Source organism: Caloenas nicobarica, chromosome 33 (genome assembly GCF_036013445.1).
Source record: "Caloenas nicobarica isolate bCalNic1 chromosome 33, bCalNic1.hap1, whole genome shotgun sequence".
Classification (NCBI taxonomy): Eukaryota; Metazoa; Chordata; class Aves; order Columbiformes; family Columbidae; genus Caloenas; species Caloenas nicobarica.
The window spans coordinates 2,096,846-2,119,117 of record NC_088277.1 but is presented as its reverse complement, the minus strand read 5'-3'; the positions used below and the strand labels follow the sequence as shown (position 1 = coordinate 2,119,117).

The 22,272-nt window shown below is 46.7% G+C and overlaps 2 protein-coding genes across 5 annotated transcripts; one reads left to right on the top strand and one right to left on the bottom strand.

The window, feature by feature from the left end:
* The first annotated feature begins 2,768 nt into the window (after positions 1-2,768).
* On the top strand, positions 2,769-20,399 carry CERS5 (ceramide synthase 5). 4 transcript variants are annotated; one of them, XM_065654519.1, is made up of 11 exons: positions 2,770-3,014; positions 8,353-8,458; positions 10,518-10,648; positions 11,255-11,312; positions 11,946-11,996; positions 12,519-12,611; positions 13,429-13,557; positions 13,832-13,938; positions 16,200-16,356; positions 17,456-17,485; positions 19,176-20,399. In XM_065654519.1, the coding sequence occupies exons 1-11, from the start codon at positions 2,815-2,817 to the stop codon at positions 19,326-19,328; spliced, it is 1,215 nt and encodes a 404-aa protein (XP_065510591.1). In that variant the 5' UTR covers positions 2,770-2,814; the 3' UTR covers positions 19,329-20,399. The 4 variants fall into 4 exon arrangements, with proteins under 4 accessions (XP_065510590.1, XP_065510591.1, XP_065510592.1 ...); XM_065654518.1 differs by lacking the exon at positions 17,456-17,485 and having other exon boundaries at positions 2,769-3,014; XM_065654520.1 differs by lacking the exon at positions 19,176-20,399 and having other exon boundaries at positions 16,200-16,360; positions 17,375-17,633.
* Positions 20,400-20,791: 392 nt separating this feature from the next.
* LOC136000609 (cytochrome c oxidase assembly protein COX14) lies at positions 20,792-21,229 on the bottom strand. Its single transcript, XM_065654532.1, has 2 exons — positions 21,159-21,229; positions 20,792-21,039 (listed from the first exon to the last, which is right to left on the bottom strand). Exon 2 carries the CDS (start codon positions 21,029-21,031, stop codon positions 20,873-20,875), a length of 159 nt encoding a protein of 52 aa, XP_065510604.1. The 5' UTR covers positions 21,032-21,039; positions 21,159-21,229; the 3' UTR covers positions 20,792-20,872.
* Between the last annotated feature and the right edge of the window lie 1,043 nt (positions 21,230-22,272).

The following is a 22,272-nucleotide window of genomic DNA, read 5'->3' as shown; positions in this document are numbered from 1 at the left end:
TTTAAGTCTGAAGACTGGATTCGTACTCGTTGCACAAAGAGGTGGCATTTTAAGAAGATGATGGGAAAAGCTGGGTGAAAAAAAACCTGTGTTCCACTAGAAGCTGGAGACCAGACAGTGATTTTGCTGGTGCCACTAGGTGACACTGTGGGTCCACTTTTTTCTGGTTGACAGTCAAACAGACTGTGCTCTCAGGCAATAGCGTGTGGAAGAGGCATCAATACAGGACGGGGAAAAGAAATAAGGATGTGCAGGTGTTTTACACTCCTGTTTCTGGCTTCAGGTGCTTCTCAGGCATGGGAGCTGAGGACATCTAAGGGTTTAGTATTTTTTTTTTACCTTCCTAGAAGCTGCTTTGTGTTGGGATTATCTTCACTTAAGCCTGAGGTGTGTTTGGTTGGGCTGGATGGGGCTGAGACCTTGAGGAAATGCAAGTGTCCAGCAGCATGAGAAAATGCACGTGTGTGTACGACATATATTAATATATAGGGGAAGGAGAGAGAGAGAAGGGAACAACCTGTTGTGACAGCCAACAGTAAGACAACGGGTAATGGGTTCAAGCTGGAACACAAGAGGTTCCACTTAAATTTGAGAAGAAACTTCTTCTCAGTGAGGGTGACGGAACACTGGAACAGGCTGCCCAGGGAGGTTGTGGATTCTCCTTCTCTGGAGACATTCAAAACCCTCCTGGACGCCTTCCTGTGTAACCTCACCTAGGTGTTCCTGCTCCGGCAGGGGGATTGGACTAGATGATCTTTCGAGGTCCTTTCCAATCCCTAACATTCTGTCATTCTGTGATTCTGTGAACCTGCTGTCTAGCTGGGAGGTATTAGCAGTTGCACGTCATGAGGTGTGCAACCTACTGCTAATTTTTATTTATTTTTAAGGGAGAAGTTAAGGTTTGATTTGTACTGATAGAGGTGCTGCAAAACTCAGCAAGGTGACCTGCGAGCACAGGGTGGTTTCTGTAACCTTTATCTCTTCCTAACAAAATGCATTTGGTATCACATTTCCTCGAATTACTAAGCAATTGGAGACCTTTCTGACTGAAAATTGTGCTAAGTGTATTTGAAAAGGAAGGGAAGAATGTTTGTGGTGGACTTGGATTTATTAAATATGTCTATTTGTTTCTTAGGAAACGCAATTGAATTTTACACCGCCTCCCCAGTTACATGACCCTAAAGCAATACTGGCTGCAGTTACCAGAGACTTTGATGTTTTATGTCATTAGTTGTGGGTCAATCTGAGGCATCTGTGAATCTCTGAGATACAAGGACTTCACTGTTCACTCAGACGGGCTGAACATCATCAAGGAGAAATTAGCACAAGTGCTACTTTTAAATAAAGTTGTTGATTTTTTTTTAAAAAAGTAAACGGATCATGAACTAGCCTGCCCTTGAATCTATCAGTTATCATAGTATTTGAGTGCTTAATGGGCCCGTTAATTTGCTCTTAACTGGACATATGCCAGAAGAGCTACTATATGAAAGATGGATCCTTTGCTACAATGTACAAGGAAGTTGGCGCGGACCACCTGTAGAGTTTGAGAACTTGATTGAAAACCTTTGTTACTTGGTAACACTCATCCCCTCAAGCTAAAGGACAAATTTTTCTGAATGTTTCAAAAGCTCTAAGGAACATCTTAAACTTTTCCAACCAGTGTGCCTCCTGCTCTCTGTTTTGTGCTTAAACGTTAAACATCGCTGTTAACATTAGTAAAACTAAGCTTTGGTATCTTACCATAAACTCTTCATATGAGAAGTTGCACTGTCGTGCTGGCAGCTCTGCGCCCTTCCCCTCAGAGGTGTGAGAAAGGGCTCTGAGCCCCTGTGAGGCCACATCTGGAGTATTGTGTCCAGTTCTGGGCCCCTCAGTCCAAGGACAGGGAACTGCTGGAGAGAGTCCAGCGCAGCCACGAAGATGCTGCAGGGAGTGGAGCATCTCCCGTGTGAGGAAAGGCTGAGGAGCTGGGGCTCTGGAGCTGGAGAAGAGGAGACTGAGGGGCGACTCATTCATGGGGATCAATATGGAAAGGGGGAGTGTCAGGAGGACAGAGCCAGGCTCTTCTGGGTGACAACCAGTGACAGGACAAGGGGCAGTGGGTGCAAACTGGAACACAGGTTCTGCTTAAATATGAGAAGAAACTTCCTCACAGTGAGGGTGCCAGAACCTGGCCCAGGCTGCCCAGGGAGGCTGTGGAGTCTCCTTCTCTGCAGACATTCCAACCCGCCTGGTTCCTGTGTAACCTCATCTGGGTGTTCCTGCTCCGGCGGGGGGATTGGACTGGATGAGCTTCCGAGGTCCCTTCCAACCCCTGACATTCTGCGATTCTGTGAGTCTGCCCCTCGGGGCTGCGCGGGCGGTGGGTTTTGCACCGGAATCGACTAAAACCGCCGCCTCAGTGCTGCTGAGGGTCGGGCGGGCGCCTTCCTGCGCGGGGACACCGGACTCCCCTCAGGAGCGCGTGTTTTCGGCCCTGTTACAGACTGAGGACCTTTTTTCAGGCAGAACAACCCGTCTACTGTTCGTGGAAACCCCTCGGAGGCGCGTGACGAGCCGCCCGGCCCGCCGCGTCCCCTCGCGCCTGAGGCGGGAACGAGCGAGCGCGCGCGCGGCCCCGCACTGCGCCTGCTCCGCGCTAACGGTCCGCGGCGGGGGGCGTGGCCCCGCCAAGCCCCGCCCCTCCGCTCCCGGCCTGCGCATGCGCCCTGGCTGCCGGGAGGGCGGGGCCGGTTCGCGGGGCCGCCCCGTGTCGGCTGCGGTGGCCGCCTCAGCTGCGGCCGCCGGAGGGAGGGGAGGCAGCGGCGGCGGAAGATGGCGGCGGCGGCGGCGGCTGCGCTGCGGGCCTGGTTTTGGAACGAGCGGTTCTGGCTGCCGCACAACGTGACGTGGGCGGACCTGGCCGGGGAGCCGGGCCCGCCGGGCAGCGGTTTGCAGTACCCGCGGGCGGGCCACGTCCTCTCCGCCTTCCCGCTGGCGCTCGGCATCTTCGCCGTGCGGCTGCTCTTCGAGAGGTGAGCGCGGGCCCGCCCCCGCCGCGGGGCTCCCCCGGGGCAACGGGGGCCGGAGGCGGCCGGGACGCCGCCCGCTCCCGCCTCGGGGCCGAGCGCTCGGCGAGGCCGCCGGTGTCTCTTAGCAACGCGGAGCGGCCCGCGGGGAGCGGCGGCCCCGGGCCCGCGGCGGGCGGGTCCCCGGCCCCTCAGCGCTGAGGCGCTTCCGCTGAGGCCGTGGCGGGCTCTCCCTTTTTGGCGTGGAAAGGGAGCATCGTGTAGCCCCGGAGACCCGTCCGGGAGTTCGGTGTGTCTGTCACGGTACACACGAGCCCGCAGGGCCCCTCTGTCCCTTGGGTTTGGATCCGGAGAGGCTCCTCCGTTGCTAACGGCACCTTGTGCTGAGGTAGCGCAAGAAAAGAGTTTGGGGAATTCACTTTTATTTCTCCTCCCGCCCAGGGGAACCTGCTGCTCGGCGGTCGCTTTGCTGTGTGGCTGCTCTGCCTCTCCTTGTGCTTCCCTTGCGAGTTCCTGCTTGAGGAAACAGGACTTGTTCTCATGGCCTGGTGTATTATTAAACAATTCGTGGATCCCTTGCATGACGGAAGTGTGTGCAGATCATCCTGTCTGCCCATAAACAGGTGTAATTCCTCATGTACTTGAGTGTTCAGAGACATCTGATATTAACTGTTCCCTGGGGCAGAGGTTTATCCTCCCCGCGATGTGTATCTTACAGCCACACGCAGGGCAGAATGTGTGGGTGACATAGATGCTAATTAGTAAAGCGGCTTATTTAGGAAAACCGTTAGGTGAAGCAGAGTGGGACACCTTGTTCAGGTAGTTCATTCAACATTGATTTAATCTTGAGTTTCTACATTGAAAGGGCAGGAGTATTTCTAAGTGTGAAAAGGGCCGTAGGACTGAAGTGAGTAGGAGTTGGTTTCGTTCTGTGGGTTTTCTGTAAGAAGTGTGAATTTGCTTGAGCTTTCAGAAATTAAATAAGAGGAGGGAACTGGTGTGAAGTAAAAAGATAAGCAAACTGTGGAGAAAAATGAAGCAGGTCAGCAGAGTAAGAGAGGAATTTGAGAGGCTCTTTTTCTTTTTCCTTCAGAAAACTACTGGCAGCTCAAACCAGTGCAGAGGACCCAGGAACACACGTGGCGGTGACAAAATCTCACTGCAGCTTGGCCAAATGTTCACACTTGCCAACAGCCAAGGAAAGGAGGTTGTGAGACAGAACGATCGCCTGAAAGGGATGTCGTAGGATGGTCTCACTTTCCCAGTGCTCATTAGTCCAGGTGTCTTAGGCTGGGGAAGAAGAGCAGCAGGTTCTCTTTTCTCTGGAGTGTGGGATGTTAGGAGAGATCCAGTACATCCTACCTCACCTAATAACACAGTCCTCTTGGTGGCAATTACTTAATCCTGATAATTTCACAAACCAGGTAGATATTTCTTTTGCAGTGATAATTTAGGGAGGTAAAACTAGAGACTGTGGCTCACTTCCTGAGAGGGTTGTTCCTTTTTTTCAGCTCTGTCTTTCCTATAGTGTGTCTTGATGGTGTCCTGAAGTGAAAGCAGATTGTGAGGGCAACATTCAGGGTAGTTTCTAGTATGCTGATTTTGAAAGACCGTGTTTTGTAAGAAATGCTTTTCTCTTTCCTCCCGCCACTTTGAACATGTCGTAAAAGTTCCGATTTGTCTTCATGAACTCCTGTTGTGCAAATTACCCCGATTCAGGCTTTGGGGCTGATTGTGTTAGATGTCTTCCTTGACATACATTTGGCAATTGAACTTGATGACTCACAACTTGAATTATATACTTGTGTGGCACTTTTGTTTTCGCCTCTCTTAATTTTTTTCTTTTCTCTCTCCTTTTTGCTGTAGATCTTCAGCGTGAGGAAGTGCTTTTGTGACACTGACACTTGTAAGGCTGACGCATATTTGTGAGCAAGTGCTCCTATAAATTAACCTTTGCGTCATGATGATGGTAGAATATTCATTAGGCTGATTCTGACTGTCTGTGGGAAGTATGTGACTGTAGAGATGAGGCAAAACTCTTAGAGGAAGGTGAAGTCCTGACTCAGTGGCAGGGGGATGCATTTTTGTGCAGGCAAGAAAAAATAATAAAACCGAACTTGTGGGGTTTTATTATTTTTTCTTGCTTATACTTGCCCTTATTTTTCTCTATACATCTTGTCTCACTGCAGGCACAATAAAAAAAAATTCCTATGTATCTGTGAAAACCTGGAGCCTGTTATTCATATGATGTGTATAATAAAATTACACTGGGATGCCCTACAGTAACAGATACGCTGTTACTCTCCAGGTCTGAGGAAGGATCTGCAGCTTGTGCTCGAGCTGTGGGGCAGGAAAAAGTGATTTTAGATGTTACTTTATCAGGTCTGTCAGGAAAATTAGGGATAGTTGTGAAATGAGGTGTATTTTTTTTTTCTTAACACAGTGAAACTAAGAGATTCTGGAAAGACAAACTCTTAGAGTGCGTACTTTATAAATCTTACTATTTCACAATGTTCTTCCTTTTCAGAGCTGTAATAGAGAGTCACCAAACGTGAATGTTCCTTAAAGGATTCTGCCTTTGGGTTTGTGAAGTACAACATGCCTGAGAAATACTTGTTATAACATATGAGTCTGTGTACTTGAAAACTGGTGTCAAAATGAGTCTGTCTTAATAACCAGTGTGAAAAAGGGAGCTCGGTAGGTGTGACTTGAACCAGTGAGCAGATACCTGCTCAGAAAAGTGTAATGTGAGTATTTAAGTGATGATAATTCCATGCTGGGAAGGTGTGGCAGTAAGCTGACCTTGGGAATAGTTGCCGCCGTTAAGATTTATGTGGAATCATAAAATAATTTAGACTAAAAGGGACCTCTGGAGGTCACCTTGTCCTGTCCTTTCCTCAAAACAAGACCAATGGTTTAGTCAAGTCAGGTTGCTCGTGGTCCTGTGCTGTTCGGTTTTGAATATCCCCAAGAATGGAAACCTGGGCAGCCTTTATTTTTTTGATGCTTAACTGCTATTGCTATGCAGATTTTTTGTTCTCTGTGCGATACAGTGCAAAACTTGCACATCTGAGAACCTAATAGAGAATGCTCCAGCAGCGGTGAAATCTGCTCCCTCCCTCGCCTCTGTTGTGACTTTAGTTTGCTTGTGCTGGTGTCTGGCGGCTTCTGTGCACCCCGAAATGTTTGTGAGTTCTTTGCTTTGCTCTTTGCTCACCCACATGCTTGACTGAGTCACTTGGGTCCTGTGCTGGATCTGTAGCCCGTGCTTACTCTTGATTTTTAATTTTTTTTTGTTTTTCCCCTGATTTCTGGAAACATTTGTATTTTTTCCCTAAGCCTGCTAGTGAAGGAAGCTTACAACTCAGGAATAGTTTCATACAAAGTTTCGTGTGTTTTTGTTTTGTTTTGTTTAATCTTTAAGTCCAAAAGTCAATTATTTCTGCACCTTTTTTTTTCTGAGGAGATTCTGTTTCTTCTCTCCTTGATGCTTCAGGTTTTGAATTCAAGAATAATGCTAAAACTTTGTATGGATCCCTATGAGCTTTCTTAACCATTCCTTCTCTCCTTTACTTGTTCTTAAAAGAAGATCTCCTGAATTATAAATTAATTGAATGTGCAGATTTGTAGATTTTTCAGGTTTTCTCTCTTACATGAGGAAACCAGCCCAAACTGAGTATTTTCAGGCCAGGAGATATATATATATATATATATATATATATATATATATATTTAAAAAAAAAAAATAGAGCTGTAAGCACTATGTCCAGAAAATGAAATAAAAATATTTGACATCCTGTAGTTGCACATGTGCGCTGCTTTGCTGTTGTGGTATATCCTGTAGGAAAGAAGAGTATAAAGATGGACATTTTTATGGGGGTCTAGCCAAAATATTTCATAACATCAGGACATGATTTCTGGCTGGTAGTCTAGATTATAGAGGAAGCAGCGAGCCTTTTGAGCCAAGCTCAAAGGAAATCACCCTTTCCTTTTTATTTTTTTTTAAATGTTTTATTTTTGTTTTAAGCTCTGACTGTTGAAATGAACAGGACGTCTGAAGGGGTGAAGCGGAACAGTGAAACCTGGGGCCAGAGCGTCTGTTACTTTAATATTTTCTGAGAGCAGGGGAGTTGCTTTGGGATTAGTCGCGATCTGTAATTTCGCAAGGGGAAAACCCCACAACCTGGGTCTGTTCTGAAACAAAGCCGTAGGTATTTGGTACTGAAGCACTAGCGATGTGCTCCCGAGAATTATTGCTGTTGGAGCGCTTATACTCCTGGTTTTCCTGAATTTTAATCTCCTTTTAAACACAAGGAGAAATGGGAACAAATAGAGTGGTTGGGAAAAGCAGCGTTTTGTGCTCGATGGCACTGAGTCTTGTAAATGGAACACGTGTGTGTAATTTGTTGTCTTTGGTTCAGTTGCCTCTGAAACAATCTCTGTTTCAAAGCAAAATAGATTGAGTGGTGCAAATGTTGGGTCCTTTTCAAAATCGGTTTGAGAAACAGGTTCTTTGCTCGCTCTCAAAATAATTGATTAAAAAAATAATAAAAATTGCTTCTTGAAACTGCCCTTTCTTGCTCACCAATGGGAGAGAAAACAATTCATGTGTTCAGGTAACACGTGTGTTTTCCTTCAAATCCCGTGCCTGTTTAGACACAAAGGTGCAGCAAAACCTCATAAATTTTGAACACGTATGTATTCATTTTAGTTGCAAAACCAGGCTTGTTTTCAGAGCATCTGTGCTACAAAATTCACCAAGTGTTAGATCAGCTTTTGGAATACGCGGTGCATACAGGGCTGAGGGAAATCCTGTGATCTTGGGTATTTCAGACTGAGTAACTTCTTACGTCTTCCTCACTCTCCTGAAGGAAACAAGACACTTCATTTTTCACAAAGCCAAAAAAACCCACCCCAAACTGTGTCTTTTAGGAACTGAATGCCTTGAAGTTCCCTTTTTTCTGAGCTGTGTGACACCGGGGTGCGTTCTGGAAATGAGGCATTTTGTTTATAGGGCTATGAGGTTTCCTATCAGTGATCTATTATTTTATTTCCAAGTAATGAGAATCACTCGGGCGAACACGTTCTGATCCTTACAAGCCAAGGACATTCAGATTTAACTTTTTATTTTAGATACGTGTACTCTATGTGCTGTCTGCAATTACCATTTGAAATAATACATTACTTCACCTGTTAAGTTTCTTTAAGCAAAGTGAGTGGAAATGTTCAAAAGCTTTTAGAACAGGTTTTGCAGCTGGTGACAAGTTGGAGTCCTTGTGATTTAGGCTGAGGAGGGTAATAAGGATCTTGTTTTAATCTGACTCTTTCTTTGGAACTTTTTCAGGTTTATTGCTAAGCCATGTGCCATAAAGCTTGGCATTCAAGACAGTGGACCTCACAGAGCTCAGCCCAATGCAATTTTAGAGAAAGTGTTTACATCCATCACCAAGGTGAGTCCTGCTTCCAATTCTGCTGGGAACAAACACCTGTAAGTAGGAAAATGGGGCAGCTTTTTGCTTCCACTTTTCTAGTTTGAGAGAAATGCATTTCACGCTGTGCACGTTTCTTATTTTTTTTTGCCTCTGGCACATCCTTCTTGTAGCAAAGAAAATTCTTGTAGCAAATTCTTGTAGCAAAGAAAAAAATGGCTGACCTATGCTTTTGCACACAGAAGAGCCTTTTTTTTTTTTTTAATAAAAAATGTTCTCTTTTTAGAAAGGTACAAGGTTCCTTCCTTAGTTCCCTGCCTTTGTGCAAATCGTAGCAAGTGGCAATTCTTGGTTTAACAAGAAATTTCCCAGTATCTTTCACTTTCTATTGGAGAAGTGCTGCCGTTTTCCTTGAGATCTGTTCCTTTGCTAGTTTTATTGGCCAGTTTTGTGAATTCCTTCCTCTTCTTTGTGCTGTCTACTGTGGAATCGGACAACAGTTGTTTAAGGGAAGTGTTCAGTCCATGGCTCTGTGTTCTGTTGACAGTAGGTGTTTCTTTTGGTTGTTTCATGGCCTTTCTCCCACTTAAGCCGACAGTTCTTCACTTCAGAATTACAGAATTCTTGCTGTCTGTACTCTGTTGAACGTTGACAGTGAAATCCAGGCAGACAGCACGATAGATTTTCATTAAAGATAATGAAACAGAGGGTTTTATGTTCTGATGTGGTGATGCTGAACTTCATCCTGAGTGGAGGAGATAAAGCGCTCAGTGAATGGAAGTGAAAGTCTATAAAAACCTCACTAAAACTCTCCTCATGGGAACATTAAAGTTTTGAGGTATTTGGAATGATGTGTGAACTGGAAAGTCCCTATGATTTGATGCCGTTTGTGGGGAGGATGTCCTTGAAATGAATGTTTAGGAAGCCCGCTGTGCAAAATTTATCTAGCTTGTGCAAACAGAGCTACGTGTAACTGAACCAGTGTGCGAGTGTCTGCTGTTGGGTTTGGAGCAGCCCAACGTGGGGTGGCACTGCTGCAGGGGAAGGATTTCATTGCTGTTCTGAAATCGGAGCACTGAAAATCCACCTTTGAGGTAAGTTCGCTTCCGATGCAGAAGTGTCAGGGAGCCCGAACCGTTAAAGCCCAGTAAAGTGCAGCAAGATGCGGTTGTGATGGAATTACAGGAAAGTCGTGGTCTTAATAATGAAAATCAGGTGGCAGATGATTTTGCTTTTCAGTTGGACAGTCTGACGACTCTTTATTAAATCAGCATTCTGCGTAGTTTTTGAGTTTGTGTATAAATCGAGTAGTAAAATGTGTTTATCATCTTTCAGTGGTAAGAGCTCCCTGGCAGAGCTTGTTAAAAGGACACTGGTCTGACACTAACGGGGCTTATCTCACCGCAGGGCCATTTTAGAAGTAGTTATCAGGTTTTGTTCCCTTTGTCTGCTCTTATAAATCCATTTATGTCATTATTCAAACAAATAAACTGCCAGCAGAGCTTCTGGTTGGAGAACAGCGACATTATCATACAATTATTTCAGTTTTCAGATTTAATTTTCTTCATAAACTTCGATAACAGAAATAACACTGTCTCTACGATGCCCTTTGGGAATATTCAAATATCTAGTGTGTTAAACCGACTTTCACTTTAAAGTTTCCTTAAACTTGCAGTGAGTAGCAACGTTCAATGTATTCAGCTTTGATCTTCCCGAGTTCTGGACTGTTTGAATTGATGTGCAAGTTTTCACAGGTCGGACAGGACATTTTAAAACCTCCTCCCCCCAAATTAAGAAACAGAACAATTGCATTCTTTGTCATGACGTGCTGTCAAATGATGAAATAGATGAGGAAATGTTAAACCAGAAGCATTCTGAATAATTAAGTAATTAGTGGCTTATGAAGACTAAACTTGAATTAATATTTGTGGCAATGGGTTCCTGCTTCTAGTCTGCATGCAGTGCCTTCCTAGTGTGCGGTTTTTGTTTTCTGCATCATTTCTATCATAGTACAGAGGGTTCTCAGACTGAAAGTAGGTTGAGAAGCAGCAGAAATGACCCTCGTTTCATTTTCCCGCAGTCTCCAGATGGAAAAAGGTTAGAAGGCTTGTCAAAGCAGCTGGACTGGGACGTTCAAAAGATCCAGCGCTGGTTTCGGCAGCGAAGGAACCAGGACAAACCCACCACCCTCACCAAGTTTTGTGAGAGCATGTATGTTTGCGCAGAGGCCAAGATGTGGCTTTGTCTTAAAACCCCAGCTGTATGGTCTTTTTTAACTGAAACTGGTCAGCTGCTGATTTAAACTGGTGTCTTGGGGTTTTTCATTTCATTTCACTTCATTCTTCTCTTCCTTGTCTCCTCCTGAACACTTGCAGTTACCTCTGTTAGTGTAGTAGTGTCTGAATATTTTTCCTGACTTATTTCTTCTGTGCTGCTTTCTCTCCAGTAACTTTCTTCATCTTAATTCTTCCCCCCAGTGTGGTTTTGTCTACTTAAAGCCACAAGGTAAGAGGGACAAATACATTTATTAGGATACCTTCTGGATAACAAGGACTTTTCTTGTTATCTTATTGTATATTAAAACATATGAATGGTGCATGTTCAGTCTGAACTTTATTTCAGACTTTGCTGTTGATGCAAACTAGCGTGTGATGTGAAAACTCTTAAATAGGTTTATTCTTACCTGAAATGTTTACAAATGCAAGATTACCCATTGGTGGGCAAAAGCTTTTCAGGTGTCAGTTACACCTTTTCAGTTTCTGTTACAAATGTTAACCAGAAGCTATTTCTGAGTTTAATTTTTGCTTCTCTTTCCAGGTGGAGATTTACATTTTATTTAAGTATATTTTTTTATGGAATCAGGTTCCTCTGGACGGTGAGTTCTCTGTCTCCCCCCTTGTTCCGTGTGCCCTGCAGTGGGGTTAGGGCTGTTCTGTTGAAATCTGGGGGGGTTTGACTCCTTGTCCCTTCTTCAGTGCTTGCAACAACCTTAAAACAAGGAGCGTTTAGTGGGAATCATCATCTTTTTTTTGAGATACTGAGGTTTCTGTTTAAGTACCTTCTTTACACTACAGGAGAGCTTCTGTACAGATCTGTCAGTATGGAAATATTAGAAACTTATTTGTCCAGTTATCCCCAGAATGGGGCGGGACTGTTTGTTTGTCTGTTTGTGGTGTGAGTTTGGTTTGGTTTTTGGTTTTGGTTTTTTTTCCTTGCTATGGAGAACTGCTTATTGTTTCATCTCCCTCTTGATGGAACACAGATTCACCTCTTTGGCTTGTTATTATTATTAGAGCTTTATGATTATTCTTCGAATTTCCATTGCAACAGAAGTTACCTTTGACTGCAGAAAGATCTTTTGAAATCACTAGGATGCTTTACAATAAATTTAGCTTGAATGGCAGAATCAAGATAAAATTTCAGCCAAACAGTACTGTAGTGCTCAACTGCCTTACACGATCGGGAAGGAAAAAAAAACCAGAATTATAACTTACCTTGTACTTTTTAGGCACCCTGGTTTTGGGACACACGACAGTGCTGGTACAACTACCCTTTTCAGGTAGGAGATAAACACCAGATTGCAGCTTTTTGCACAATTCAGGGTGTTGGTTTTTTTTGTTTTTTGGGGGTTTTTTTTGTTTTTTTTGTTAATGGTAGCAGATTGAAACTCAGACTTCTGTGTTTCTCATTATTCTATGGGGTGGATGCTGCATAAATCATGCATAAAATTATACTGGTAACTTATTTACAGTGTTGTTTTCATGATGTCTGGTTGTGTGGAGCTCAAGCAGTCTGTGCAGTGCCTGGTTTTTCTAATCCAGTAGGAGCTGTAAATACTGACAGAGGAATCTTACTCCTTGTGAATAAAGCTCAAACACACAAGTATGTTTGTGTGACTAAGCCTCGAGTAAGATGTCTGGTACTTAAGGTTGTTTTTACTAAACCTTAATTCTGGATCTTTTAACATACATGTCAGTATTCCAAAGGAACAGAGTGGGATGGGAAAGAAGGAAAAAGTTGATTTTAATGTACATTTTGAAGTATTTGTCTTCTAACTGTGCTATCTTTCTTTGTTTTCCAGCCTCTAACATCCAGGCTTTATTATTATTATATCTTGGAGCTGGCCTTCTACTGGTCTCTCATGTTTTCTCAGTTTACAGACATTAAACGGAAGGTGAGATTAACCAGAATTGCACTACCCGCTTTGCTCCGTAGATAGGACTAACAAAAAATGAGAGTGTGCCTGGCCAGTAAAGCTAAAAGCACAGTAGTATCTGTGTTTTCTTCCTGGTTCCCATCTTTGTGTAGTCTGCCTCCTTCTGTAATCACTACCCAGCCCTGGAGAAAAGGGAGGAGTGAGGCTGATACACAACCTGGTGTATCCTTGAGTGTCCCTTTCACCTTCCAGGGAAAGAACGGTCACTCAATACCTCCTAATAAAAAGTTACCAAATAATTGCCTAAAAAGTAGATTAATTAGAAAGCTTGCAAGAAAACATGAAAATGAGATGCTCAAATAGTACCTTGCTGAGCTGGCTGAGAAAATGACAAACACTAAAGCAATAATAAATGTTGTTTTGAAAGGAATTTTTCATCTGTGTGTGTAGCAGAATGATGACTGGTCGCAATTGCCAGAATCCAATTCCGTTGCGCTGCGTTCTAGGATTTGGCTTATTGTTGCTGTTGGAAAAGAGTTCGTAGTAAATCATGGTTTATTGCTTCTGTTGTACAAAGTGCAAAGTAGCAAGTGAGCCCAGTTCTTGCATTGACTGTTCAAAAAGAACATTTGCCTGGGATTTTTTTCTGTACTGCAATATTAGCAGGTGAGGCATTGCAGAATATCTTGGAGCTGCAGAAAGAGAGTGATTAACAGCATCTGTGCTACTGTTTATTGTGTTTAATTTTGTACTCTGACTTTAACAAAATGGATTATGTTCCCCACTGTTTGACAGCCAAAGATTCTTCATTAATTTTTTTTTTCTCTATTTCCAGGACTTCCTGATTATGTTCGTCCATCATTTGGCAACAATTGGTCTCATTACATTCTCTTACATGAATAACATGGTGCGGGTTGGAACTCTGGTGCTGTGCCTCCACGATGCATCAGATTTTCTTTTAGAGGTGAGTTTCCTTTCCGATCTTTGCCAGTGTGGTCTTAGAGGAGCGAGCTGACTTTGCCATTCTTGATAAACTGCATTAAATATGCCATAAAACTTGTGCTGCTGATCCTGCCTTGTCAGCTTTTCTTCAGAACTGCTTTAGCGCTGAGAATAATCCCTAAATGTTCCAAACTCCTTGCAAATGTGATGGCTTGAGGGCTTTTGAAGCTCTACAGCCTGGTAATTACATGAGCGCACAAAGGGAATAATATTCGCATGTTTCTTGTCTCTTTTAGGCTGCAAAGCTGGCCAATTATGCCAAATACCAACGTCTATGCGATGCTTTCTTCATGCTCTTTGGTGTCGTATTCATTGTTACACGGTTGGGCATTTATCCTTTCTGGTAAGCACCTCGAGCTGTAAGGTCTTATTCTTCCAATCCTTTAAGCAAAACCTTCGTATTTAGACTCTTTGCGAGCGCTTCAGCCTGTCCCTCAAGGCAGTCTGAAGCTGCAGACAACCCAAACGCTGTTCGGAGTGGTACATTCCATGAGGTAGATGAAGAAAAACCTCCCAACAGTCAGCTGAGGGAGCGTGAAAAGTGTTTAGAATCCTAAAGCACAGCTGGCCCCGCTCCTCTGGCTGTACAGCGGTGACAGCGCTCGTGAGCTGGAGCCAAGGCAGCCGCTGTCTGCTCTGAAAGGCTTGAAGGGTTGTTTGCTTCTCTTAAGAACTTTTGGAAATGCTTACAAATGAGGCATAGTCTCTTGAGGTGTGGTGTTTTTTTTGAGTATCTGGCTTAGTCATCATTGCAGTTTCTGGTTCTTATGACACTTGTGTCCTGTGCTTGTGTCGTGACTGTTCAGAGACTGAAATAGGTCTTGGGTTTCTTGGGAGGTGAAACCCTGGCTAAATGGCTTATAGCTAATACGCTGTAATGAGATTCCCTCTCACCACATAGAATCATGGAATAATTTGGGTTGAAGGGACTGTCCCAGCTCCCCCAGTGCCCCCCCTGCCATGAGCAGGGACATCTGCACCAGCTCAGGGTGCTCAGAGCCCCGTCCAGCCTGGCCTGGGATGTCTCCAGGGATGGTTCAGCCACCACCTCTCTGGCCAACCTGGGCCAGGCTCTCACCACCCTCGGGGCAACAATTTCCTTTTATCCAGCCTGAATCTCCCTCCTTGAGTTGAAAACCATCACCCCTTGTCCTATCGCAACAGGCCCTGCTCAAAAGTCTGTCCCCATCTTTCTTATGGGCCCCTTTTAAGTCCGGAAGGGCCGCACTAAGGTCTCCCCGGAGCTTCTCTTCTCCAGCTGAACACCCCAACTCTCCCAGCCTGTCCTCAGTAGATCAGGCTTGGTGAAGTGGTTCTCCTGATGAGCTGTTATCCACTTCTTGTTTCTGTTGGAAGCCTGTGGTGAAAATTTGGTCACACCTGATTATTACTTAGTTTATTTTGGTTTTACTGCATATATTTCTTTACCAGGCAAGGGAGAGCTTGCATTCCCATTCTTTTTGGGTGCCTTGACGACTGGCAGGAACAATACTTACGCTTTGGTATCAGGGCTGCAATTAAAGCTCTTGCTCGTTTTCCAGTAAATGCATCAAAGGGGCCTGGATAAGGAAGAGCTTTAATTTCTGTGTCTTCCCAGGCCTCTTCTAGTGACAGATGAGATAGTTGTCATTGTTTTTATTGCTCTTGTCTGTCATGAGGTGATGTTCTTGCATCACGCGATTGCTCAGCAGTCCTGTAAATCTTTAATGTATTTTCCACTGGCTGTAATGTAATTCCTCAACTTCGCAGAGAAATCTGGCAAGCTTGCAGTGGTATTGCAGACCCTGTGCTATTTCATTTCACGTATATTCCCTAATTAGTAGTATCAAACATCCACAGATCTCTGGAATTATATTTAATTCATCCATAAACTGTGAGTTAGATGTTTCTGTAGCTGCATTTTGGGGACTTGGATTCTTCTTTGAAAGGCTTGTTTTTCTTGTGAAACGATAAAAGCTGTGTGAAATTACTGACATCTTTAAAGGTCTCTCCATACCTCTCTACTTCATAAAATCTAAAGTGTTTATTAAATTACTTAAGTACTGGCAATAACTTCCAGAGACAAGAACAGCAAAACAGCAATGAAAGAAAAGCACAAAGCTTTGTCCATAAAGTGGTTTCTAGTTCCAGCTTGGCAGGAGGAATCTATAAAAATCTGAGGGAAGAGAATAGTGCACAGGGAGGGGGGTCTACTGGGAACAGAATTCCTTCCTGATCCTTAAATATGGGTCAAAGCTGCCCAAGTATGAACACGTTAATGGTTGTTTTGGTGACCAGTGCAGCTTGACATCACTTCCTGTAAAGTTATTACAAATGCTCATGCTTTTGAGAAGGAAATTGGCAGCGGGTCCGTCTGTGTAACCACATTGCAGAACGTTCACATCTCCTCCTGTTCGTTGCTCAGTTCAAATGTTTCTAATTAGCTTTAGTCTGTCTCCTGACTCTGGCAAGAGACAAACTGCGTCACGGCTCTGACAGGAGCAAAGCAACAGACGCTTCAGTGAGATACAAACTGTTGTGCATCTGGCTGGTCATCTTAATTTAGAGCTGGAAGCCGTGTTACCGGCACAGCCGATCTGAAATGTGTTTCTGGGTCTCTTTTAGGATTTTGAATACAACCCTGTTTGAAAGCTGGGAGCTGATCGGTCCTTACCCTTCATGGTGGCTGTTCAACGGGCTCCTGGTGACCTTGCAGGTCCTGCACGTCATCTGGTCGTATCTCATTGTTCGCACTGCCTACAAAGCCCTTGTGCGGGGAAAGGTAAGACTGCGGGTGGCCGCTTTGGGGCCTCTCCTATGAGCCCTGTTCAGCAATCATGAGAAACCAGGCCCTTCGGTGAGGGCTGGTACGAGATCTCGATGTACTTGCACCAGGAGTGTTTTGTAAAACAGCAGTTTTTACCTTGGTCGCTGTGCAGACGAGTTGCTGGGTATGTCCAAAGGCAGGGCTGCTCTCAAGAGGATGTTCTGGTTGTGCAAGGAAATCACCCCATTTTCCAGTACATTCCAGTGTTGTAATAATAATGATGATGACAAACTTATGTGCTTCGTTTGGAGTTTAAGGTGGTAGTGGGCTCTTTTTTGAACAATCATGTAGGATGTTTTCTAGCTTCAGTTGTTTCTCGGGCTGTGATGAGGGCTACGCATCTTCCACTCGTTAGCGCTAACGCACGTCTGGCTCAGTGCGGGCCAGGCGTGCAGAGCAGTTCTCAGAAATGGTTTGAGGGTTGTCACTGGGATAATGGGGTGCAATCTAGCTTCAGTCCCGAGTATTCTAATCTTAATTTATGTTGGGAGTCTTAGAGAGAGGGAGGGTGACACTGCGGCAGCTGTTACCAGCAGATATTGCCCTGAAAGTGAACAGTGCTCAGCTGCTGAGCCGAAAGCTGCAGTTCAGCTGAAGTGGGATGAGGCAGGACAAGCCAATCTAGGAACTAATTTGATGCCCAGCCTACCCATCCAGAGAAGCCACTTCCTTCGCAGCTACCAGAGAGCAACAGCGATTTCATAGCACAAATGCTTTTTTCAGTCAGAAATTTGGTATTTCTCTCATGGCTGTACTTGATTTTGACTTCTTAGCTGCCACATGGAATGTAACCTTGAAAAATACTTCTGTCGTTGTTGTCTGTGGCAGTGATTGTCGGGAAGGCACATTTCAGGTTACACACGCGATCTTTTCATCTGTTCCCCACAGCTGCTACTGCAAATGTCTGATTTTCTGTCTGTGCAGCTGTTCCTGTATCCTGAGTTCTACATCTTTTTCCTTTCCTTGGTTCTCTCCTGTCCAGGTGACCTAGCCAGAGAAAGGACTTTAAGCTCTGTCTTCTTCATTCTTTTCTCCCTCCTTTTCTCTGTGCCAGATCGGAGCTGGACAGTTTCATCCTTTGCATGTAAGTGCGATCTGTTTGTTCACTGAAACACGTCTGTGGTTGTTTCCAGGCAAAGACAAAAGCAAAGCTGTGGCCTTGGGGCTTTAGATGGCTGGTGCCTTTTCTTAAAGTGTTTCTTTCCCTGGTTGATGCTGTGCTGGTTCTGGCAGAATGCTAACATGCACGGTTTTCCAAAGGTCAAAGCAGTATCCTGGGGTTTGTTCTTATCTGCTGTCAGCTGGCTGCACGACCTTCACCTTTCTGCTTTTATACGCCCACAGGGACTCTGATATCTGCGCATTAGTGGAAGAGGAGAGGGAAAATGCAATGCATTTTGCAAGAAGGGGAACAGTGACCTGTCCCCCAAATAATGGGAAAAATTTAAAGGGATTTCTGCTTCCTGCCAGTGACCCTTCAAACTTCCAACACAGCAGGAGAGGGGGGGAAGTATATCCAAAGTTCTGGTGACAGATAGAAGCCAGTTCATCCAACAGGCCCGTCAAAACCAACCCTGGAGATCATTAACTTGCCCTGACTTTCTGCCAGAACTTCCCTTGAGTTCAAAACCTTCCTGCCTGGTGCTGTTCAAAAGCCCAAACCCCAACTCAAGGCAAGAATGAAATCCCAAAATCCTTGGGAAGGTGCTCACTGCAGTAAAGCGCTTGCTCGTTAAGTAAACGAAGGTTATTAGTTGTGAAGGCAGTGGTGCAGAGAGCCTGGCTTGGGGTGCACAGCGCACGGGCTGTTCACGCACTTGCTGCTTGGCACTGCAGAGTTTATGGCTCTGGCTTTTCACCACCAACCAAGGCACTTGTTCGCGGTTTGGGCCTGGCTTAGGATTCCTTCCCTTCCCCGCCTGGTGCTGGAAGGTGCCCTCCTGCGGCACCCGGAGCAGCCGGCAGTGATGTGCGCCTGCATCTGCTTCAAAAGCCTCAAAATCCCATGTACAAACCAAACTCCACTGGGTTTGCAGTCAGGGTTTTAGCTAAAGGCACAGCCCTGTAAAGTAAATCCAGATCTCTGGGCTGAGATGCCGCTTCTGCTCCAGAATGGGTGTTTGCTAGATTGGATGGGTGTCTTTGTTCTGCTGTATGAACAGGCTTTTCCTTGTAAACGAGTTCTCATCTACAAACCATAAGCTGTGAGAATGGGAAGCACTTTGTGCAAACAGTGATCTGATAAATATAGCTGATTAATTTTTAAATTATCAAAGCTGCTCCCTGTAGGACAAAATGTTCTCTCTAAAACTGATACATACGTGTTTTGGGTCATCATACCCACTGATGATTACGGTGTGAGGACTTTTTTGATTCGAAACAAATGTGTTGTTGTTTGGAAAAGTGACCGTTAACCCATCTAGAATGCAGGTCTTGGAAGACAAGACCAACCGAAGATCTGTATTGTCCTCTGATCTGGTGAGAGCAAAAAAAGTGTGGTGCTTCCACAGATGTGCAGAGTAGTTGGAAAATGGAACTCGTATTCCCAAATTGTCATTTTCATTGTCTGTGTCTTGCATTCTGTATGCGGTGACAGGTTCCTCCTTGTGAGTTTGAAGTGATTCAGGTCAAATGTAGAAGGTAACTGGTTAATCACATGGACACAACCTCCTAACTACTGTTTTCTGTGATTTTTTTGTTTGTTTGTTTGTTTGTTTGTTTTTCCATCTTCCCTCCTTGCCTTTCCACTCCCAAATTTCATTTGCCGTGTTTAGGTATCCAAAGATGACCGCAGCGATGTAGAGAGCAGCTCTGAAGAGGAGGATGTGACCTCTAACAGCACAAAAGGAGTTCTCAGCACTTCAAGTAACGGCTCCAACCGCAGTAACGGCCACGTGGCGAGCGGGCAGTGGACAGAGGAGGAGTAAGGCCGTGGGTTGGCCTTGAGCAAACACGAACTTGTCTTTAAATATCTAGATGTGTTGAGCTCCACATTCCCGAGTGATCTTTAATCAAGATACCCCTTCCCCAGAAACCTCCAGCAAATTCGAAACGGGCACAATCCAGACCAGTCAGAGGCTTTGCGTGACAGAAGGGATCAAGCCGATGACTTGGGGCAAAAACAAAGCTGCAGATTTCACTTTAAGCCATTTTGTACTTCAGTCTTAGTCCCATCGATATTTGCAGAGGTATCTTTGTGACAAACCGATTTTTACCAGGATCAACTCAATGCGGAACGAGTTTGGCTGCCGAGCGTGGGAGGGTCCCGGTGCTGTTTCGGTGGCGGTTGCTCCGGCGCAGCAGGTTCAGCGCCTTGCGATGCACTCCACAACCCACGGGAGAGCGCGGGGCCCGCGGTTCCAGGCCCAGCTCCCCGCCTGCAGCGGAGACTCTTGTTCTCAGTCCTGCTGCGAGCGCTCGACTCCAGCCAAGCTTTGAGTTGGACTGTGCTACACCAGGAGCGCCGCTTGAACTCGCCGTCGGGTGCCGTGCACCACGGAGGTTGTAACTGATGTATCTCTGCTGTCATGAGGGACCAGGCCAGCGTTTGCTGCCGATTTTGGTGCTGCGCGCCCCTCTGAAGTCTTGATTACAGCCTTCCGAAACGGGGGAGGGGGGTGGTTTCTTGCCCCTGAGACAACTATCACAATACATGCCTTTTAAAACTCCTTTTTTCTGTTGCAAGTTGTGGTTTTGAAGGTGTTTCTAGACCTACTGGATACAGTTGGCTGAGCCAGGGCCTGAGCTGAGGGGGGACCAGTCCTGGTGTTTCACAAAACCTGCTGTTTGGGTCCTGCCTGTCTGTGCTCCGGGGCAGAGCCGATGTTGCTGCTCTGATTTTGCGACTGTGCAGAGGAATCACAGGCTGGCGGGGCAGCCACGCTTTAGGCTTTGCTGGTTTGTTTTTTGTTGTTTTTTTTTTTTACTCAATGGTACTTGGGGGCAATGGAAGGATCAGAGTGTCAATCATGAGCAGAATTTCTGGAAACTTCTTGAGTTGTTACGGTTTTTTACTCTTATTTCTGATTAAAAGATGCTTCAGAAACTTGGTTGGCACGTTTCATCTCAAGGAAATAAAACCAAGGAGTGGTTCTGCCCTGATGTGAAGCCCCTGAGAAGCACCTTTGTAAGACGAACGGGGAGCTGGTTCAGGCTGTTCTAGGCAAGTGCTGAGAGGAAACGGCCTCAAGTTGCACCAGGGGAGGTTGAGGTTGGAAATTTGGGAACAATTTCTTCCCCAAAGTCCTGTGGGGCATTGGAACAGGCTGCCCAGGGCAGTGCTGGAGTCACCGTCCCTGGAGGGGTTGGACAGACGACGTTCTCAGGCACGGGCTGGTTGATGGTTGGACTCCCCGATCTGTGATTTTTATGACACCACGCGGCACCAAACTTGCGGGTTTTCACACGGTTTTTATTGGTGCTTCCCCCGCTCCCCCCAGCCGGGAAGGGCGGTACCGGCTCCGGGCCGCCCTCAGCTGCCGGACCCGGGGGCCGTTTGGCGCTCCCGGCGGCGCTGGAGCAGCCGGTAGGCGCGGACGCCGCACAGGTACCCGCCGTACACCGTCAGCAGCATCATGGAGCCGGAGAACGCCTTGTAGCCGAAGTCGGCCAGCTGCTTGCCCGACACCATGGCTGCGCCTGCAACACAACGCGGCGGTGAGCGGGGCCGGGAGGGCTCCCCGACCCGCCGGGCCCGCTCCCCGACCTGCCTGGGCCCGCTCCCCGGCCCGCCGGGCCCGCTCCCCCCATCCCGTTACCTGCGGCCCCGGCTCCGGTAACACCCGCGCGGCTCCGCTGCGCTTCCGGTCAGCGCCCCGCCGGTCACGTGGGGTCGCGGTGCCTGCCGGGAGGTGGAGTCCGCGGAGGCCGGAAGCTCCGGCGGGCCCTGCAGCGCCCCCTGGCGGCGGGGAGGAGGCGCCGCGGCTCTGTTCACAGACCCGCAGGATTGGGGTGAAGGGACCTCTGGGGATCATCTGGTCACCAGAGCAGATCGCACAGGTCGGGCCAGGCGGGTTGGAATGTCCCAGAGAAGGAGACTCCACACCCGCTCTGGGCAGCCTGCTCCAGGCTCTGGCACCTCCCAGCAAACAAGTTTCTCCTCATGTTCAGATGGAGCCTCCGGTGTTTCAGTCTGTGCCCGTTGCCCCTCACCTTGGCGTTGGGCACCACTGAACAGAGTCTGCTCCATCCTCTGACACCCCCGCTGAGATATCATCAGCAATCATCCCTCTCAGCTTCTCTTCTCCAGGCTGAACAGACTCAGATCTCATAGAATGGAATCATACAGATTGATCCCACTGATCAGATCCCTTTCGGTTTCTCTTCTTCAGTCGAACAGCCCCAGCTCTCCCAGTCTCTCTTCACCAGAAAGATGCTCCAGACCCCTCCGTTGGGTCACGGCGGCCGCAGGCCGTGCCCCCCCGGCCCCGCTGCCCTCAGCACCTCCCTCCAGCCCGGTCCCCCCGTCCTCAGCCACACAGGGATGGACGAAGGCCCCGCAGCTCCCGCTCCAGCCCCGAGGCCTCGTCGCCCTCCGCGGGGTCCAGCCCGCGCTCCAGCCCGCACTCCCTCCCGCACAAGCCCGTCAGGCGGCTGTGCCCCCCGAAGCGCCACGGCAGCCGTGTCAGCGAGGCCGCTCTCATCCCAGAGCTCCCTGCAGCGTCTGAGTCCGTCACACGCAGCTCCGAGGGCTCTGTCACCGCCGGGGCTGCGGCGGTCAGGCCACCCCCCTGGTCCCTTCCCCAGCTCCCGCGGCCGCAGCGTCTGCATGTGCTGAGGCTGCGGAACTTAACTCCAAATGGCAAAGGGAAGACTTTTTATAGCTCGTGAACGCCGGCGCTACTGCAAGGCAGGGGGGTTGTCTAAAAGCAA